Here is a 16,317-nt window from a genome sequence, read left to right as displayed (position 1 = left end):
AGCATTCTTCATTTACCATTCATCTATTCATTTATTCTGCTTTATCGTGCAGGTATTTTTAATTTAAAACTAAAAATCTGTGATAGTCCAATGTGCAACGTACACAACCAACAACACCCAAACAAAATTAGTTTGGGGTTTTTCAGAATTTATCTACACAGCCTGATATTTTCAGTAGGAGCTGGAACAGAAACAAAAAGAGCTAAAAAAGAAAGCGAATATTGGACATGCATCAGACTGTTGCACACAAAGAGAAGTTTACTAGCATATTTATGTTAATGAGTCAACTATATACAAGTGAACCTAGTGCCTAAAAATGAATGCTTTTAGTGTAGGCGATTTATAAAACGTTTACTTTCAAATGCCAAAAAATGCAGAATTGCACAGCTGATTTTAAATATACGCTAAAAGATTGTCCTAGTGTGTTGACATTAACAGAAGTAAACAGCTGTTTGCATTTATTAAGTGTAAAAAAACCTGCTGTTATTTTAAATGACATGAAGAGCCGTTCTTTTGTTTTGCTTTTTTTTTTTTTTAATGGAAAATGACACCACGTAATAATATTTTGACTTTCTCTTTCTTTCTTTCTTTGATGGCTGGCTGACATTTTGTTTCTGATTCTACCTTTAAAAGAAAAAAAAAAAGAAAAAGCCCCAAACACATGAACGCATTAACATTTAAAATCACATCAGAGCATAAAAACTGAAATGGGTGTTGACATATAAAATAAACACAAAATTATGGATCCTAAAATCAAAAAACTCCAGAATCGATAAAGAAAAAATGAGAATGGAAACGGTGGGTGGTTCGGTGCAGCTGTGTGAAAAATAAGAAAGGCGAGGATGATGACTTCCCAACCACATGATAGTCTCAGATCAATCAAGAGATTCCTCAAGTGGCTGGCTCACAAAGGAAGGGCGGATAAGACTCTAGTAGCAATCAGCAGGAGCAGAGACGGGTATAACACTGGTTAATTGAATTTAAAAAGTAGTAATACATAAAGGTTTAATATTCCAGGCTGCTGGTTTTAAAATAGAAAAGTACAGAGAAGCATGACTAACAAAACCAGGCAAACTTTTGATGTCATTTTATTTCAAAACATCCTCAAGACTGCACAGAAGCATAAGGTAGGAAAAAGCAAACGAACAGGACAGAGAGACGGTTCTTCTTAGAAGAAAATACCTCAACGGGTCATAGGACGGGGTATGAGTGGTACTTGGTGATGAAACGTTGATTATTCAGTTGGCAGTTCATAAGTTTCAGATCTCTTCTTCAGGGAATCAGCAGCTCTCTTAAAATAATAAACAGAAAGGCAGAAAACAATCCTGCTTTGGCAGAAAGCCTGCAGGGGAACTGAAAAACCCTTAAAACCAGCGATTAAGATGGTGCAGGAAAAAAAGACATTTCTGTAGAAAACAGGATAAAAACACAAGGGTGCGTAACAAACAGGAAAGCACAGAGGGAGACCACATGTGGCTCTTTTTTCCCCCTGCTGCACCATCAGCAAGTCAATACTTGAAAAATAAACGGAGAAAATTGAAGATATTGACCGAGCAGCTACAGAATACCAATGTAAAAATCCATGTAAAAGCTCTTTTTCCTTCCCCTTGTTCTTAATTCCTGCCTATTCTGCCTCTTTGTTGCAGGGCCTATCGGAACCAGTGGGCAGTGCCGTCATCCATCATCCGTGGTTGCCTCATGGCAGGGCAGGGTCAGAGATGGCGTGTGCAGGGTCGCAGGTGAAGGACACAGTGATGGCGTAGCGTGTCCCCCACATTACCTTCTCCACGCGGTGGAGGTTCTCTGAGCCAGAAGAGAAGAAAGAAACTCTCCCTAAGGGTGGGGACAAAAGGAACAAGAGGAACTCTTTAGGAGAGAGGAAATGTAAAAGCTGTTCAATATTTACCGATTCAGATCCAACACACACACAGCTGGTGTTACCATGTGTTGAACAAGGCTTTTAAAGTCAGAGAAAACCTCTATTAATCTCATGGTCGGTTGTTACATCAGAGGTATTGGCAAGGCAGAGATACGGCACTTGACGAATAGAAATCTTGAAGCGAAATCTATTGGAGAATGCTGTAAACCCAACTATAGAAGCTGCCAACCATACCTCTTTTACGAGATGCGATCACAAAGTTCTGGGATTACACTTCTACAAATCAAAAACAGCATTAGATTTAAATGTAGACGATCTGTCCTTCAAGGGCATCTTCTCGTATATCTCTGGACTAATTTAAGTGCCTCTGTGCGCACGCTGGATCCTCCGCTGTGTCAAAATGACGATCAACTTGAATTAAATCATAGGTGTCAAACTCTGGCCCGCAGCCTAATTACATTTGGCCCGCGAAGCCATACCAAATTACTATTAGAGCTGGCCTACTGGTATTATACAGCTAATATATATATTGTTTATTATTAAGCTTTGCTTGTTCCATATTCAGTTTTTCAGCAAAACGTGTTTTGAGTCCATAAGAAAAGATTAATTCTTATATCTGGAGGAATAAATATATTTCAATAAATATTAACGTTAGCCCGCGACATTGTTCCAGTTTTGAATTTTGGCCCACTGTGTATTTGAGTTTGACACCCCTGAATTAAATTGTATGAAAGTGGGGGAAGTTGCAGGAAGATAAATCTGGCGGTGAGGCAGGTGGTGAGAAACGATTATGCTGTCGTGGCCACAAACCTGTAGCATTTTTCATGAGCCGTGGGGGCTCACAGACACACACGGCAGTGCAGGTCATTCCAGCTCAATATTCTCTCACAGATACTTCATAGCTATAAAGGAGAACTCTGCGCTGACAGCTCAAGCCCCGCCCACCCCCAAAACCCCCCAGCAGGTATGCTCCTGTTTATAAAACTTAGGTGATGTGCTGTGCTGGAAACTGGACATTTCAACAAGAGAACGAGAGGGGAAAAGAACATGTAGTCCCTGTATCATAATTCAATACAACAATGATCCTCTTCAAGAAAGTGTTTTCAGTTTGACACAAGCTGAGGTTTGCTCTCTGTGCACACTTGAGTCGCTGAACTTGGATCATGGTGAAATCACAGAACGCACAATGTCGTTTCCAGGGATTTAAATCAGCAGCACTGGCAGCTGTTCAAAGGTGTATGAGAAGATGACTTTAAAGTCAAACTAATATATAACAAAAAATGTTACATTTTTTAATTATGATCACATCTCATCTCAACAGTCAACCTAGGAAACATATAAATGAGTTGACTGGTTTAAACCGTCATAGTAAAGATGATGATGGTACGTCTGCTTGTTTCTAATGGCTGATCATTCACATGATTAGCATATTAACATTCATTACAGAGCAATGCAGGGTAAGAGAAGTGATTGTATCAGAAATCTGGGTAGAGGTGTAGATGAAACTTGGGGCATGTGTACTAGAAATAAATCTGTGGGGAAAAAAGATTTTTAAAACCTCTTTCTGGTGAAAAGTCAGCAAACTTTTTAAATGATTCTTATGAGATTTAACTGGCTGCAAACATTCAGTTTTTATGAATTACTGATCATTTATATAAAGTTATGGCCTCCGTAACCTTCCTTCAGATATGTATCTGGTCTTAACCCAAAATAAATGCCTAAAGGGAGTATCAAGTCGTCAAGACGTCAAGAAAGGTTGAAAACAGAGCGAGGACGCAGCTAGCGAAGCTTGGTATACACACCAGAGGCAGCATATGCAGTTATTCTGGTTAAACACTCATTAGTTTAACAAAGTTGTTCTCAAACTGTGGGGGTGGGACAGAAAAACGTCAGTTTGGGCTTGGGTGACCAGGCTAAAAAACCCGAGTCTGTATTGAATGAATATGATAAAAAATTAAATTGCTGATACTTTCGTGCATACTGAAATTTTCTTTTATATTGTTGATTTATAAAAAATGTTTAAAATATGAGGCGTGTGAACTATTATTGACTTCTAAAGTGGGACATAGTGGAAGTAGTTTGCAAACGATTGGTTTAACCTGTTCACTGAGAACACAGTCGTCCCTGGCAGAGCCCGACCAGAGATTTTTAACACTGATATTTGGTGATTTTAAAATCTGGCATTCTGAAATAAACGCTGATCGTTTTAATAAATTCCAATATTGATATTTCGGCAAAATGTTAATATCAGCCAATAATATCAACTCGCTGGTAAAATGGTAAGGGTCTCGAGACAACTCCAACTCTAACACCATACCAACACCATAGAAGCAGAAGTTTAATTGACTTGATGATAGCTTACTAAACAGCTATGCTGTTCATAGAGAAACTGCTATAACATCCAATTTGAAAGTGTTGGTATGCACTTTTTAAAAATTATTGTTATTATTTTAACCTTTCGACAGATTATACCTTGCTTATTAACCACGTTTCCAGGTTTAGCCTAATATAGCTTATAAGCCTTAAAACAGTTCAAACACTCCCCCTAAAACTCTCACTACAATCACAAAAGCTGGATGTTTATTTCGAGCTAAACTTGCTGTTTTGTAGTTATTATGCAAAGCAAGGTAAACCATGTCCTCCCTCTGTCTGGTTGTAATATTTTCCTTTCATTTGCAAAAAGAAAGTAAATAAGGTGAAGCTATTATTATTATTATTATTTTTTTTTAAAAAGTATTTGCAATGATGGTGGAGTCAAAAACCATTGATAAGGGAAGCGAACACAAAGACAAGCAGTTGGGAGCAATTTACTTATTCTAGGGTTTCATTTTTTGGACTGAAATGCATTTCCTTTGACTGAAAAGGTTTTTTTTTCATTAAATAAACAAACAGTCTGAGTCTGGTGAGGTTTCCTCAGGATAAATTTTCTTCACTTATCAGAAGCTCTGCGTCACCAGGTCATCTCATGAACTACTACCAGTTACTAGCCAGTGTTGTTTTACCTGTGCTCTGTGTTAGATAAGACATTTCCATTCAGTTTGGAAAGTTTAAGCAGCAAGCCCACAGTTGTAGATTTTTATTCAGAATTCTTTCAGACTCTTGGTTTGCTAATAAACTTACAGTGTCTCAAACCTTTTGAAGAGAATATCTCATTATCTTATGCCATGAATAAACAGCTGGAATCACTGAGCCCCCATTCTGCTGCTATAATTTCCCTTACAGGCGCTTTATACATTTGTGTGTCTTTGTGTGTCTGTGTAAGAGAGTTTGAATCTCCCTGGATAGCATTAGCTGACGACATCAGAGGTGCTCGCTGTATAACAACAGAATTTATGCTGCAAACTCTGAGAATAAGGGAAAAAGGAGAAGGATAATAATAATAGATAATAATAGTAATTCAAAATGCAGTTTTGAAATTTGATAATTAGGGAAAAAAGCATTTTGAGAAAAAAATAATTGCCCCCTACCCCTAATAACTGGTAGCGCCATCCTTGGCAGCATGAACTGAAATTGACCACTTAAGATAACTGGCAATGAGTTTTTCACCTCACTGTGGAAGAGGTGAAAAACTCAAGCCCACTCTTCTTTGTTTGAATTCAGCCACCCTGGAGGTGGTTGTTTGAGCATGTACGGCTTGTTGAAGGTCATGTCAAAGAATCTCAATCAGATTGGAGACCGGACTGTGACTGGGCCACTGCAAAACCAACAGTTTGTCATTTAGAGCCATTCAGAGATGGCCTTGCTGCTGTGTCTCAGATCATTGTCCCGCTGCACAACCCAATTTTGCTTCAGTTGAAGGGTACAAGCTGATAGCTGGACATTATCTTTCAGGGTTTTCTGGTAGAAGTCAGGTTCAGTCAATTACAGCAAGTCATCCAGGTCCTGAAGAAGCAAAGCAGCCACATAACTTCCACCACCATGTTTGACTGTTGGTATGATCCTTTTAGTTAGTTTTACACCAGATGGAACGGGACTCAAACCTTCCAATGATGTTTTGTGGCAAATGTGAGACTGTTTTCCGTTTGGTCAACAGTGGGTTTCTCCTTGGATCTCTCACATGGAGGCCATTTTCGCCCAGCCTCTTTCTTACTGTTGAATCACGAACTTTGACAAGTTAGCCGTGGAGTTCTTCAGATGTCGTTGTGTGGATAATGGCTCTTTGTGGTTCAGTGGAGTCCCAAAGCCTTAGAAATGGTTTTGTAACTCTTTCCACAGTGATAGATATTACTGACTTTGTTTCTTTTTGTTTTCTTTTTCTTTTAGCCTACTTCACTTCATGCTTTTTTCGACACTAAAATTATCATTTAAAAACTAAATTTTGTATTTACTCTAGGGCAGGAGTGGGCAACTCCAGGCCTCAAGGGCCGGTGTCCTGCAGGTTTTAGATATTACTCTTGGTCAACACACATGAATCAAATGATAAGTTCATTACCGGGCCTCTGGAGAACTTCAAGACATGTTGAGGAGGTAATTTAGCCATTTAAATCAGCTGTGTTGGATCAAGGACACATCTAAAACCTGCAGGGACACCGGCCCTTAAGGCCTGGGGTTGCCCACTCCTGCTCTAGCCTATAAAATACTGATGACCAACGAGTAATGCATTTTTTTAAATGTAACATCAAACATCCACTTCCATTACCTAATAACTACCTTACAATATCAGCCACATCATCTTGTCTGCTAGAGTCTAAATAGTACTTTCTTCATTAAAAGCACAACTAGAAAGGTCTTCATAATAAATGCAACATGCTTATTAGCAGAAAAAAGGCAAAACTGCTACTTCTTAAAAACAGAAAAACTATATGTTGTAATTATTGCTTTACCTGCAGTCTTTCCCAATAGTATTTTAGCACTTTGCGGTGTCATGAAAAGGAGTAAAGCATCAGTACATTTCTGTCATTTAAGGATTTGGGTTTCCACAATAGAAATTTTCCCATGAAACAGAAAACTTTAGAGAAACAATTCCACGTCCTGAGCTTATTCTTGAAGCACCTGGGTCAACAATCACTTCTATGGAGGAAATGTATCCTCCCAAGCTAACCTCTGTTTAGCAGTGCTGTTAAGTGCCGCACTTAACATTGTCTTCACTAAATGTATAGGGGAAGTTTTGCCTCATGCTACTCATGTGTCATGCCATTAACCCATGAATATTTGCCCATAATCACCAACGGGATGAGCAAGAGTACAGGTCTAACAGTAAACAAGACCCCGAGATACTTAAACTCCTCCACTTGGGGCAGGGTCTTGTCCCTGACCCGGAGTGGGAACTCCACCCTTTTCCAGCTGAGGACCATGGCCTCAGATATGGAGGTGCTGATTCTCATTCCCACCGCTTCACACTAGGCTGCGAACCGTTCCAAGGCGAGCTGGAGGCCATCACCTGATGAAGCCAACAGAACCACATCATCTGCAAAAAGCAGAGATGAGATCCTGAGATCACCGAAGTGAAAGCCTTCCGCCACTTGGCTACGCCTAGAAATTCTGTCCATAAAAATTATGAACAGAATCGGTGACAAAGGGTGGAGCCCATCACCCACCAGGAACGAGTCCGACTTATTGCCGGCTGTGCGGACAAAGCTCTTGCAACCGTATAAGGACTGAATGGCCCGTAGCAATGGGCCAGACACCCCCATTGCTGAATATAATATGTACTTAATAATGTATAGCATTGATATTTTGTAGTACACTGTATGATTTTTTTTAATTCTTTAATTTTATATAATAGAAAAATCCAATGTATATAATTTTAAAGTCAAGTGAAAAAAATAGTTTTTTTTATTATTTCATGGAATTTTCTTTTTTCACAGAAAGGAAGAAAAGTGGTTTGGGAACTAGTTTGCTTCTCTTGTACGTCAACAACTGAGCATCATGTCAGTGTTTGACTGACAGCAGGCTGCGGTCCGGTAGCAGAGCGAGAGAAACTGGGATTAATTTTTGATGGATGGAGTGAGAAAGTAAGGACCACACGCCTCCAACTAGACCTCAGTGAGAGCTGCAGCTTTGTTTACATGGAGTTTAATGCGCGGAACCAAGCAGCAAACTAGGCATCTAGCCTTCAAACTAATGTTAGCGCACTTTTCCCTGGTGACGTGTGCTTTTTGAAGCAGGAATGTGTGAAACAAGACATGCTCATCTTTTTAGGACAAGAAAGAAAAAGACTTAAGTAGTAAAGCTAAAGTGAGTTATTTTTAATATGTAGATGAAGCAGTGCGTGGGCTCTGTGTTTGGCAGATAGCCGACATAATGTAGTAGTGGTAAGTTCAAGGTTTGGCATCTACCATTGGTTAGTTAAATTAAAAAAAAAGGCAGACCTTTAAATTCCAAGCTTTTATGTATCAGAACACTTGAAATAATCAGATCCTTATTATATCTTAAACATCTGAATCCCACTGAAGTGCGTTTGGTTGATTTTAAACAGGCAGTATAAGCGCTACAACTTGTGCAAAAAATGTACACATTACTTCTAAAAGACACGGGGCTGGGTATCGTCCCTGATTTCTAGAATTGATTTGATTCGATCCACGATTTAAATTCGATTCGATTCGAATCGGGGAAATTTTGTCAAAAATATTATAATTCTGATCATTTATCAGTACTGACACTTGTGAGAGCTGTGTGAGAGCTTCTTATCGTGGTGGAAGCAAAACAGCAAAAGTAAAAGGGAATTCATGACGATGTGTATGTGAAGTGAAATGTGAAGCTTAGATTTGATCTTCTTTTGCTGCTGGTTCAGTCAATTTTGGTTGGAGAGTGATTAAACCTGCAGCTTCAGAATCTAGTGCAAAAAAAGACATAAACACAAAGCGCTGATCCGCCGCTTCAGAATCAGCCCCGGTGGTGTGTCCGTGTACATGCCGTCGGGTGAAAAAGCCGACAGCTCACTGATTCTGATGTGTCGAGTTCGCGCTTTGCGTTTATTTCTTTTTGCAGAATCCGTTCACCTGCTCTCGTTTGCTGTTTTAGTTGTTTGGTGGTTGGTGAAATAGTTTTGTGAGGTTTAACCTGAGATTTTGGGTTTCTGGCAAAATACATTTATATTTAAAAATCGATTCAGGATTTTAATGAATCGATATCGCTTTATTCAAACTAAAACCGATTTTAATCGATAAATCGATTATTGAAACCCACCCTAAAAATACAGTAATAAACTGTTAAAATTTCCACATAAGATTTAATTCTACTAATAGTTTGTAAAATGTTATTTTTTAGGTGATTCTTACTTTGACTGTATTTAGGAAATTCTCCATTATCTGTGGGTATCCAATCATTAGGATCAAAAGTTTGATGCCATATAAGGGCGTGGAAAGTCAAACATTTTCCCTGAATACACGTTTATTTTTTAACATCACGGTGAATCTGCATTTTGGAGTCTCATAAAGTGACTATGTGCACCATGATGAATTTTTTTCTTTTGTTGTGTATTATTCAAATGAACGAATTTGCCTTGAGAACCAAACACGGTTAAACATTCAGAGAAACAACGACCACGTACAAAGATAGATAAATGTAAACGCCATCAACGGGAAGTGAACAGAAAAAAAAAAGTATGTCATAACACTTGAGACAGTAGGAGAAAAAACCTGCAGAAACACTGCCGTCTCTCTTGGACCTGCTAATAAGAGGCTTTAAAAAAAAAAAAAAAAAAAAGAAGATCCAATTAATACCATCACAGAGGTACTACGATGCGTAATAGTGATCAGCACGAAATACTTCAAGCAACGCCACCAGACTGTTTTTGTTTTTAATAATAAAAAACAGCCACATGCTGCTGATTAGCACTTAATGAGCTCTTGAACTTCACAGACCCAACCGGGATGAGTGCACAATTCTAACAAGATGCTAAACGACGCATGACTCATCCAGTGCCGATAACAAAATCGCCTGCTGGAGCGAAACGCCTCTTTACACTGCCGGCACAGTCACAAGGTGCGCGGCACACTGACACAATGTCCAGTCAATTTATTACTCCCACAGCCTTATAATTAATCAGCTGGGGAAGAATTAAAGAGGGTGTTTGGTGTAACCAGAGATGAAAGGGATAAAAGTAAGATAAAGATAGATCACGCTAAGCTTGAGCAGACAGGACAGAAAAATGTGCTCCCAGATGCAATTACCTGGATTACATTGTGACTGACTTCAATTTAAAACCCTTGAGAAGGCTGAAAGGAGTGTGGTCGCTTTCCATTTGTCACCATGCGTCAGTCTAAAGAGCAGCTTAAGTGGATCCGTTTCACTCTTTTCTTTTAACGATAACTGGATACAGCTTAAGATGGCGAGTGCTGGAAAATGTATATCTGCTAAACATCATCTTATTAGCATTATGACTCTGAGAGTGTTAGCACCGTGAGCTTCAGACAAGAACAGAGCTGCAAAATGTTCTTGTTTTATTCAGTGTGAAATTATTCTGGACATTTTCAGTAGCATTTGGGCGTCTCACCACTGGCTGTCTGTCGGGGTGTGTTAGCTGTGTGATAGACTGACAACCTGTCCAGGCTTCACTTCAGCTCCCATCCAGTGACAGCCAGGATAGGCTTCAACGCACCGCAAACTAAATGGGAAGAAAATGCACGGAACTCTGTCGAGCTCTCAATACATTTATACAGGCTTACACTCGATACTAAAGTCATAAATGATTTCACAAGAATCAAGTACAGATGTCATCCAAAGACGTTTCCCGTCATTTGTAGAACAAGAAGGAGAAAATCCTCTTCAGGCGAGCTCTGACTAGACAAGTGGAGGGTATGCAGCAGGACGCGTGACGCACAATGCACAAACAATTACTGTGAATTCTCTGGTCAGTTAGTTGTGCTATTCTCACATCTCTGCAGTCTTAATCCACACAGACTTTGGATTCCAGAGCTGGGAGGCTAAAAGCTAACTTGCTTTCTCACATCCACCTGTAGAAAACTGTAGGGCAGTGCGGCAGGGATGAAAGCATCTTAACACAAAATCTGTTTGTCATTGAAAAGAAATGAGCATTAGACAGGAGTCTAACAAACAGCTACAGAAATGAGAAGTGTGGGATCCAGCCACTGTCACGTTAATGTTAATCATTCTGTCTGTGATGAAACATGAGGAACCAAATTTTATACAAAATTCAAGGACTCTTTTACTTCTTAATTCTATAAACAATTCTCACTTTAACCAAGTGGCAGCCTCCAGGGATGAAAAATCAACCGAGTGCAGACATGCTAAAAGTCTACAGTTTCTTCAGTTCAGTTCAGTTCAATTCAGTAATAGTTATATATCACCAATTCACAACAACAGTCGCTTTATATTGTAAGATAAAAACCTTACAATAATACAACAATCAAAGACTCGCTATGAACAAGCACTTGGCGACAGTGAAAAGGAAAAACTCCCTTTGAACAGGAAGAAACTTCCGATGAACCCAGGCTCAGGGAAGGGCAGTCATCTGCTGCTGGGAGTGAGGGGAGGAAGACTGGACAAAAGACACACTCTGGTATAGAGCCAGAGATTGATAATAACTAATGATTAAATGCAGAGTGGTGCGTAAACGCACAGTGGATGGAGAAAGTAAAATGTGGGTGAAGAAGAAACGCTTAGTGAAGCTCCCAGCAGCCTACGCCTATTGCAGCATAACAAAGGGAGGATTTAGTGTCGCCCTAACTATAAGCTTTATCGACAAGGAAAGTTTGAAGCCTAATCTTAAACGTACAGAGGGTGTCTGTCTCCCGAATCCAAACTGGCAGCACAGAAGAGGGGCCTGAAAGCTGAAGGCTTTAAATATCCTCGGAACCACAAGTAAGCCAACAGTATGAGAGCGAACTGCTCTACTGGGATGACACGGTACTGTGAGGTCATTAAAATAAGATGAGGTCTGTATATTAAAGACCTTGAATGTTAGGAGAAGGATTTTAAATTAAGTTCCAGTGGCCACTTGAGGCTGCATACAAAAGGAAGTTGATCCCCAAGTGCCCAGCTATGGGCATATATGTTTAAACCCTGGCAAAAAAAATGGTTTTAGTGTCCTTTCCCTTTATGGCAGTTGTGTAGTAGGTACATTTAAGTAGCCAGTCGGCGTCACTCTGTGCTTCCTGTGCCTTTAATTAAACTACCTGCAGAATCCTACAACTTCCTGTAACACTGCAAGCTGATCTTCCATATACGGTCATTTCTGACTAACATTGAAGGCATCGTTTCGATCGTATGATTTCGCCCACACACACTAGCAGCGTCTTTAAAACAACACACCTTCTCAGAGTGAGAGATTAATGCACATATTTTCACTCCATACACTGTGTGTGTCTGTACAAGCACAGCGGGCAAGGTCAGACCGGCCGTTTTAAGGTGTCTGCCCAGCTGAGGTTATCTAATTCCCCCGTGGTTATCCAAGCAGTCAGGTTAACTGCTGCTGGCTCCTCTAACTGGTAGACGTGTCTTTTTCGCTCTGTCCTTTTATTACCCTGTTTGTATCTGCCATTCCCAGCCAAACACCATATCTCTCACGCTATCACACACTGTATTTACTCTTTATCTGTCTCCCAGCCATTTTCTGTGTCTGACCTACCTTCTTGCCCTATCGGTGGCGCTTTTCACATTCCACAAATCTATCCATCATCTCATCTAATCCTCCACTTTTTCCTCTGCAGTCTGAACACCTCCACCTCTGTCCCCCTACTGCTCGTTGTCATTACATCCTTGACTGTTGCGCTCTCTGACAGCAAAGTCCTGATTGTCTTCCTGGTGTTATAATTACACCTTGTTCATTGCAGTCGCCTCGAAGAGACATGATTATCTCGGCAAACTAATCATCCAACCAGATATGAGGATCAGACTCTTATCAAGTCAAAACATGTCAGTGGGATCCATCCCAAACAGTTTCTTGATGAGGTGATGGTGGATTTTAGTAGAGAAAATAAAATGATGGGATGTTGATGCATTATGAATGAGCCTGTATCATGTCTACTACTCGACGCACACACATAGCAGGTTAGGATTTACCAGCTTTACAGATTGCCAAGCATTTAAAAATCTATCCAAGGGACAGACTGTACTTTTCCTAGTTCACTTTTCCATGACCCTCTTCCCCACCTTCCTCTTCCTCCTGCAATGTTCACTGGGTTTAAAAATCCTGCTCATGTCGCCCTCTTTGCTGTCTGGAGGTTATTCTCACCTCGCCGATACAAGACGGCTGAGCTATTCACCAAAACCCGTCACAGGAGACTAGGAGGCAGACACGCTGCAGTCACTCTTTATTATCATACGTCCTTCAGTCGATGTTCAAGACAGTGTCAGCAGCCCAGGATCCTTCACTGCAGCTCACCGAGTATGACACATGAGCGAGAGTGGTAGCAGAGATTAAATGGAGGTGAAAAAAGGCACACAAAAAAAAAGCATTTAAGGTAAGAGAAGTAGTAAAATATCATTTTTCTGAATTGCTTTTGATTAAAAGTGGCAAAAGACTTGATGTAAATGGCACGAGATGATGGACAGTGGGGGAGATAAAGGGAGAGAGCGAAAAGCGGTGAAGAAAGAAGTTCAAGAAGGGACAAGGTGAGCGGAGGCAGTCTGGGATGGTTTGCTGTCAGAAGGAAAACGCCTCAGGCGATGTTTCCCATACAGAATCGTTCAGGAGTAACGCGTACGTGGGGGAATATGAGCCGAGAACGAAGCTGCCCCAAGTTTTTTGCACAAAAACTAGGTCACACAAATATTACAAACCATGACACTTTGGAGCGTCACCTCTTCTCTTCCCCCACAGTGAGGCCTCCACGATCAGCAGACTATACGACACACAAAGCTTTTGAGTTTATCTTTCAAATTTTCTTCAGTGACGACCTTTTTACACTGAAGGGGAGCTATTACAGGGAGTGCAGAATTATTAGGCAAATGAGTATTTTGTCCACATCATCCTCTTCATGCATGTTGTCTTACTCCAAGCTGTATAGGCTTGAAAGCCTACTACCAATTAAGCATATTAGGTGATGTGCATCTCTGTAATGAGAAGGGGTGTGGTCTAATGACATCAACACCCTATATCAGGTGTGCATAATTATTAGGCAACTTCCTTTCCTTTGGCAAAATGGGTCAAAAGAAGGACTTAACAGGCTCAGAAAAGTCAAAAATAGTGAGATATCTTGCAGAGGGATGCAGCAGTCTCAAAATTGCAAAGTTTCTGAAGCGTGATCATCGAACAATCAAGCGTTTCATTCAAAATAGTCAACAGGGTCGCAAGAAGCGTGTGGAAAAACCAAGGCGCCAAATAACTGCCCATGAACTGAGAAAAGTCAAGCGTGCAGCTGCCAAGATGCCACTTGCCACCAGTTTGGCCATATTTCAGAGCTGCAACATCACTGGAGTGCCCAAAAGCACAAGGTGTGCAATACTCAGAGACATGGCCAAGGTAAGAAAGGCTGAAAGACGACCACCACTGAACAAGACACACAAGCTGAAACGTCAAGACTGGGCCAAGAAATATCTCAAGACTGATTTTTCTAAGGTTTTATGGACTGATGAAATGAGAGTGAGTCTTGATGGGCCAGATGGATGGGCCCGTGGCTGGATTGGTAAAGGGCAGAGAGCTCCAGTCCGACTCAGACGCCAGCAAGGTGGAGGTGGAGTACTGGTTTGGGCTGGTATCATCAAAGATGAGCTTGTGGGGCCTTTTCGGGTTGAGGATGGAGTCAAGCTCAACTCCCAGTCCTACTGCCAGTTTCTGGAAGACACCTTCTTCAAGCAGTGGTACAGGAAGAAGTCTGCATCCTTCAAGAAAAACATGATTTTCATGCAGGACAATGCTCCATCACACGCGTCCAAGTACTCCACAGCGTGGCTGGAAAGAAAGGGTATAAAAGAAGAAAAACTAATGACATGGCCTCCTTGTTCACCTGATCTGAACCCCATTGAGAACCTGTGGTCCATCATCAAATGTGAGATTTACAAGGAGGGAAAACAGTACACCTCTCTGAACAGTGTCTGGGAGGCTGTGGTTGCTGCTGCACGCAATGTTGATGGTGAACAGATCAAAACACTGACAGAATCCATGGATGGCAGGCTTTTGAGTGTCCTTGCAAAGAAAGGTGGCTATATTGGTCGCTGATTTGTTTTTGTTTTGTTTTTGAATGTCAGAAATGTATATTTGTGAATGTGGAGATGTTATATTGGTGTCACTGGTAAAAATAAATAATTGAAATGGGTATATATTTGTTTTTTGTTAAGTTGCCTAATAATTATGCACAGTAATAGTCACCTGCACACACAGATATCCCCCTAAAATAGCTAAAACTAAAAACAAACTACAAACTACTTCCAAAAACATTCAGCTTTGATATTAATGAGTGTTTTGGGTTCATTGAGAACATGGTTGTTGTTCAATAATAAAATTATTCCTCAAAAATACAACTTGCCTAATAATTCTGCACTCCCTGTATAGTTTTCTTTATTTTCTGTGATATATCTACTGTTACAGTGATGAATGCTCAACCTACAAAGTTTAAAACATGAAGTCACCATAAGAGCTCCCCAGTGAGAGTGGATATCCCTAATATTTTGACTTGCTGCCTTTTATTACCAAAAACCAGTTTCCAAAAAACAAACGTCAGCAAAGTGTTCTCATATTTTTTCCTCTTCTTAGTTCAGTTTAAGAAAACAAACTGCTGCTGTCATCTGTTCAGTCAACAGTTTTTCTTATTTACACACGTTTTAGTCCTGATGGAGCGCTTAGTTACGCTTAGTTACGCTTAGTTACGCTTAGTTACGAATCATGTGGACAGATTTGTGGATAATAAATGATTGAAGTGGTCCTATTATTCTTCCTAAAGCTTCATATTTTTATCCCTGGACTCCACATAACTTAATCATAATCATTTTATTTATGATAGATGGCCCCTCAGTTGATCCATCCCCTGAAATGAGCCGTTTCAGCTCCTCTCCCTTTAAGCCAAACTCTTTCTGATAAAGAAACCAAAAAAGGATCATTTAACAGCGCTCCATGTCTGCTGGCTGTGCAACAGTGCATATATTACAGAAGACAGGAGATATTTGCTATTTGTTTTAATATATGTGCCCCCTGTAAACTGTGCTACATCTTAAAGCTGTCAGTGTGGCAGGTGGATGTTGTTCAGTCTGCCTGGAAGCATCCACAATTTTAATATGACAAAAATAAGGAAAAGTAAAAAAAGGTGCACATTACCAACGACTCAGTTATTATCTATTTAATAATAATACCTTATTGATATTTGATAATTACTTCTGTCTTACATCTTTACTCTCTACTTAAAAGCAAGTATCTTAAGTGTGTCTGTATATTGGAGAGCCTCTATTAAGTATTGACAGAGTAAAATGTGAGGTAACCAGTATTTCACCCCAGAAAGCGCAGACATTACATTTAGACTTAATGGACGACAGAAATAATTAAATAAATGTGATTTTTTAAAAAGCCATGTTAGATCTATAACTAGAAAAAGAATCCAATC

At 40.1% G+C, this 16,317-nt stretch overlaps 1 protein-coding gene across 1 annotated transcript in view; it reads right to left on the bottom strand.

The window, feature by feature from the left end:
• Nucleotides 1–1,072: 1,072 nt before the first annotated feature.
• ogfod3 (2-oxoglutarate and iron dependent oxygenase domain containing 3) overlaps nt 1,073–16,317 on the bottom strand; it is a 33,006-nt gene continuing 17,761 nt past the window's right edge. The window contains exon 9 of the mRNA XM_026177256.2: nt 1,073–1,833. Coding sequence (XP_026033041.1) covers nt 1,697–1,833 — 137 coding nt within the window. The 3' untranslated portion in view covers nt 1,073–1,696. The remainder of the gene's footprint in view (nt 1,834–16,317) is intronic.

Source organism: Astatotilapia calliptera, chromosome 8, assembly GCF_964374335.1.
Source record: "Astatotilapia calliptera chromosome 8, fAstCal68.1, whole genome shotgun sequence".
Classification (NCBI taxonomy): domain Eukaryota; kingdom Metazoa; phylum Chordata; class Actinopteri; order Cichliformes; family Cichlidae; genus Astatotilapia; species Astatotilapia calliptera.
The sequence above is the reverse complement of the archived record's forward strand: the minus strand, read 5'-3'. Positions and strand labels throughout refer to the sequence as shown.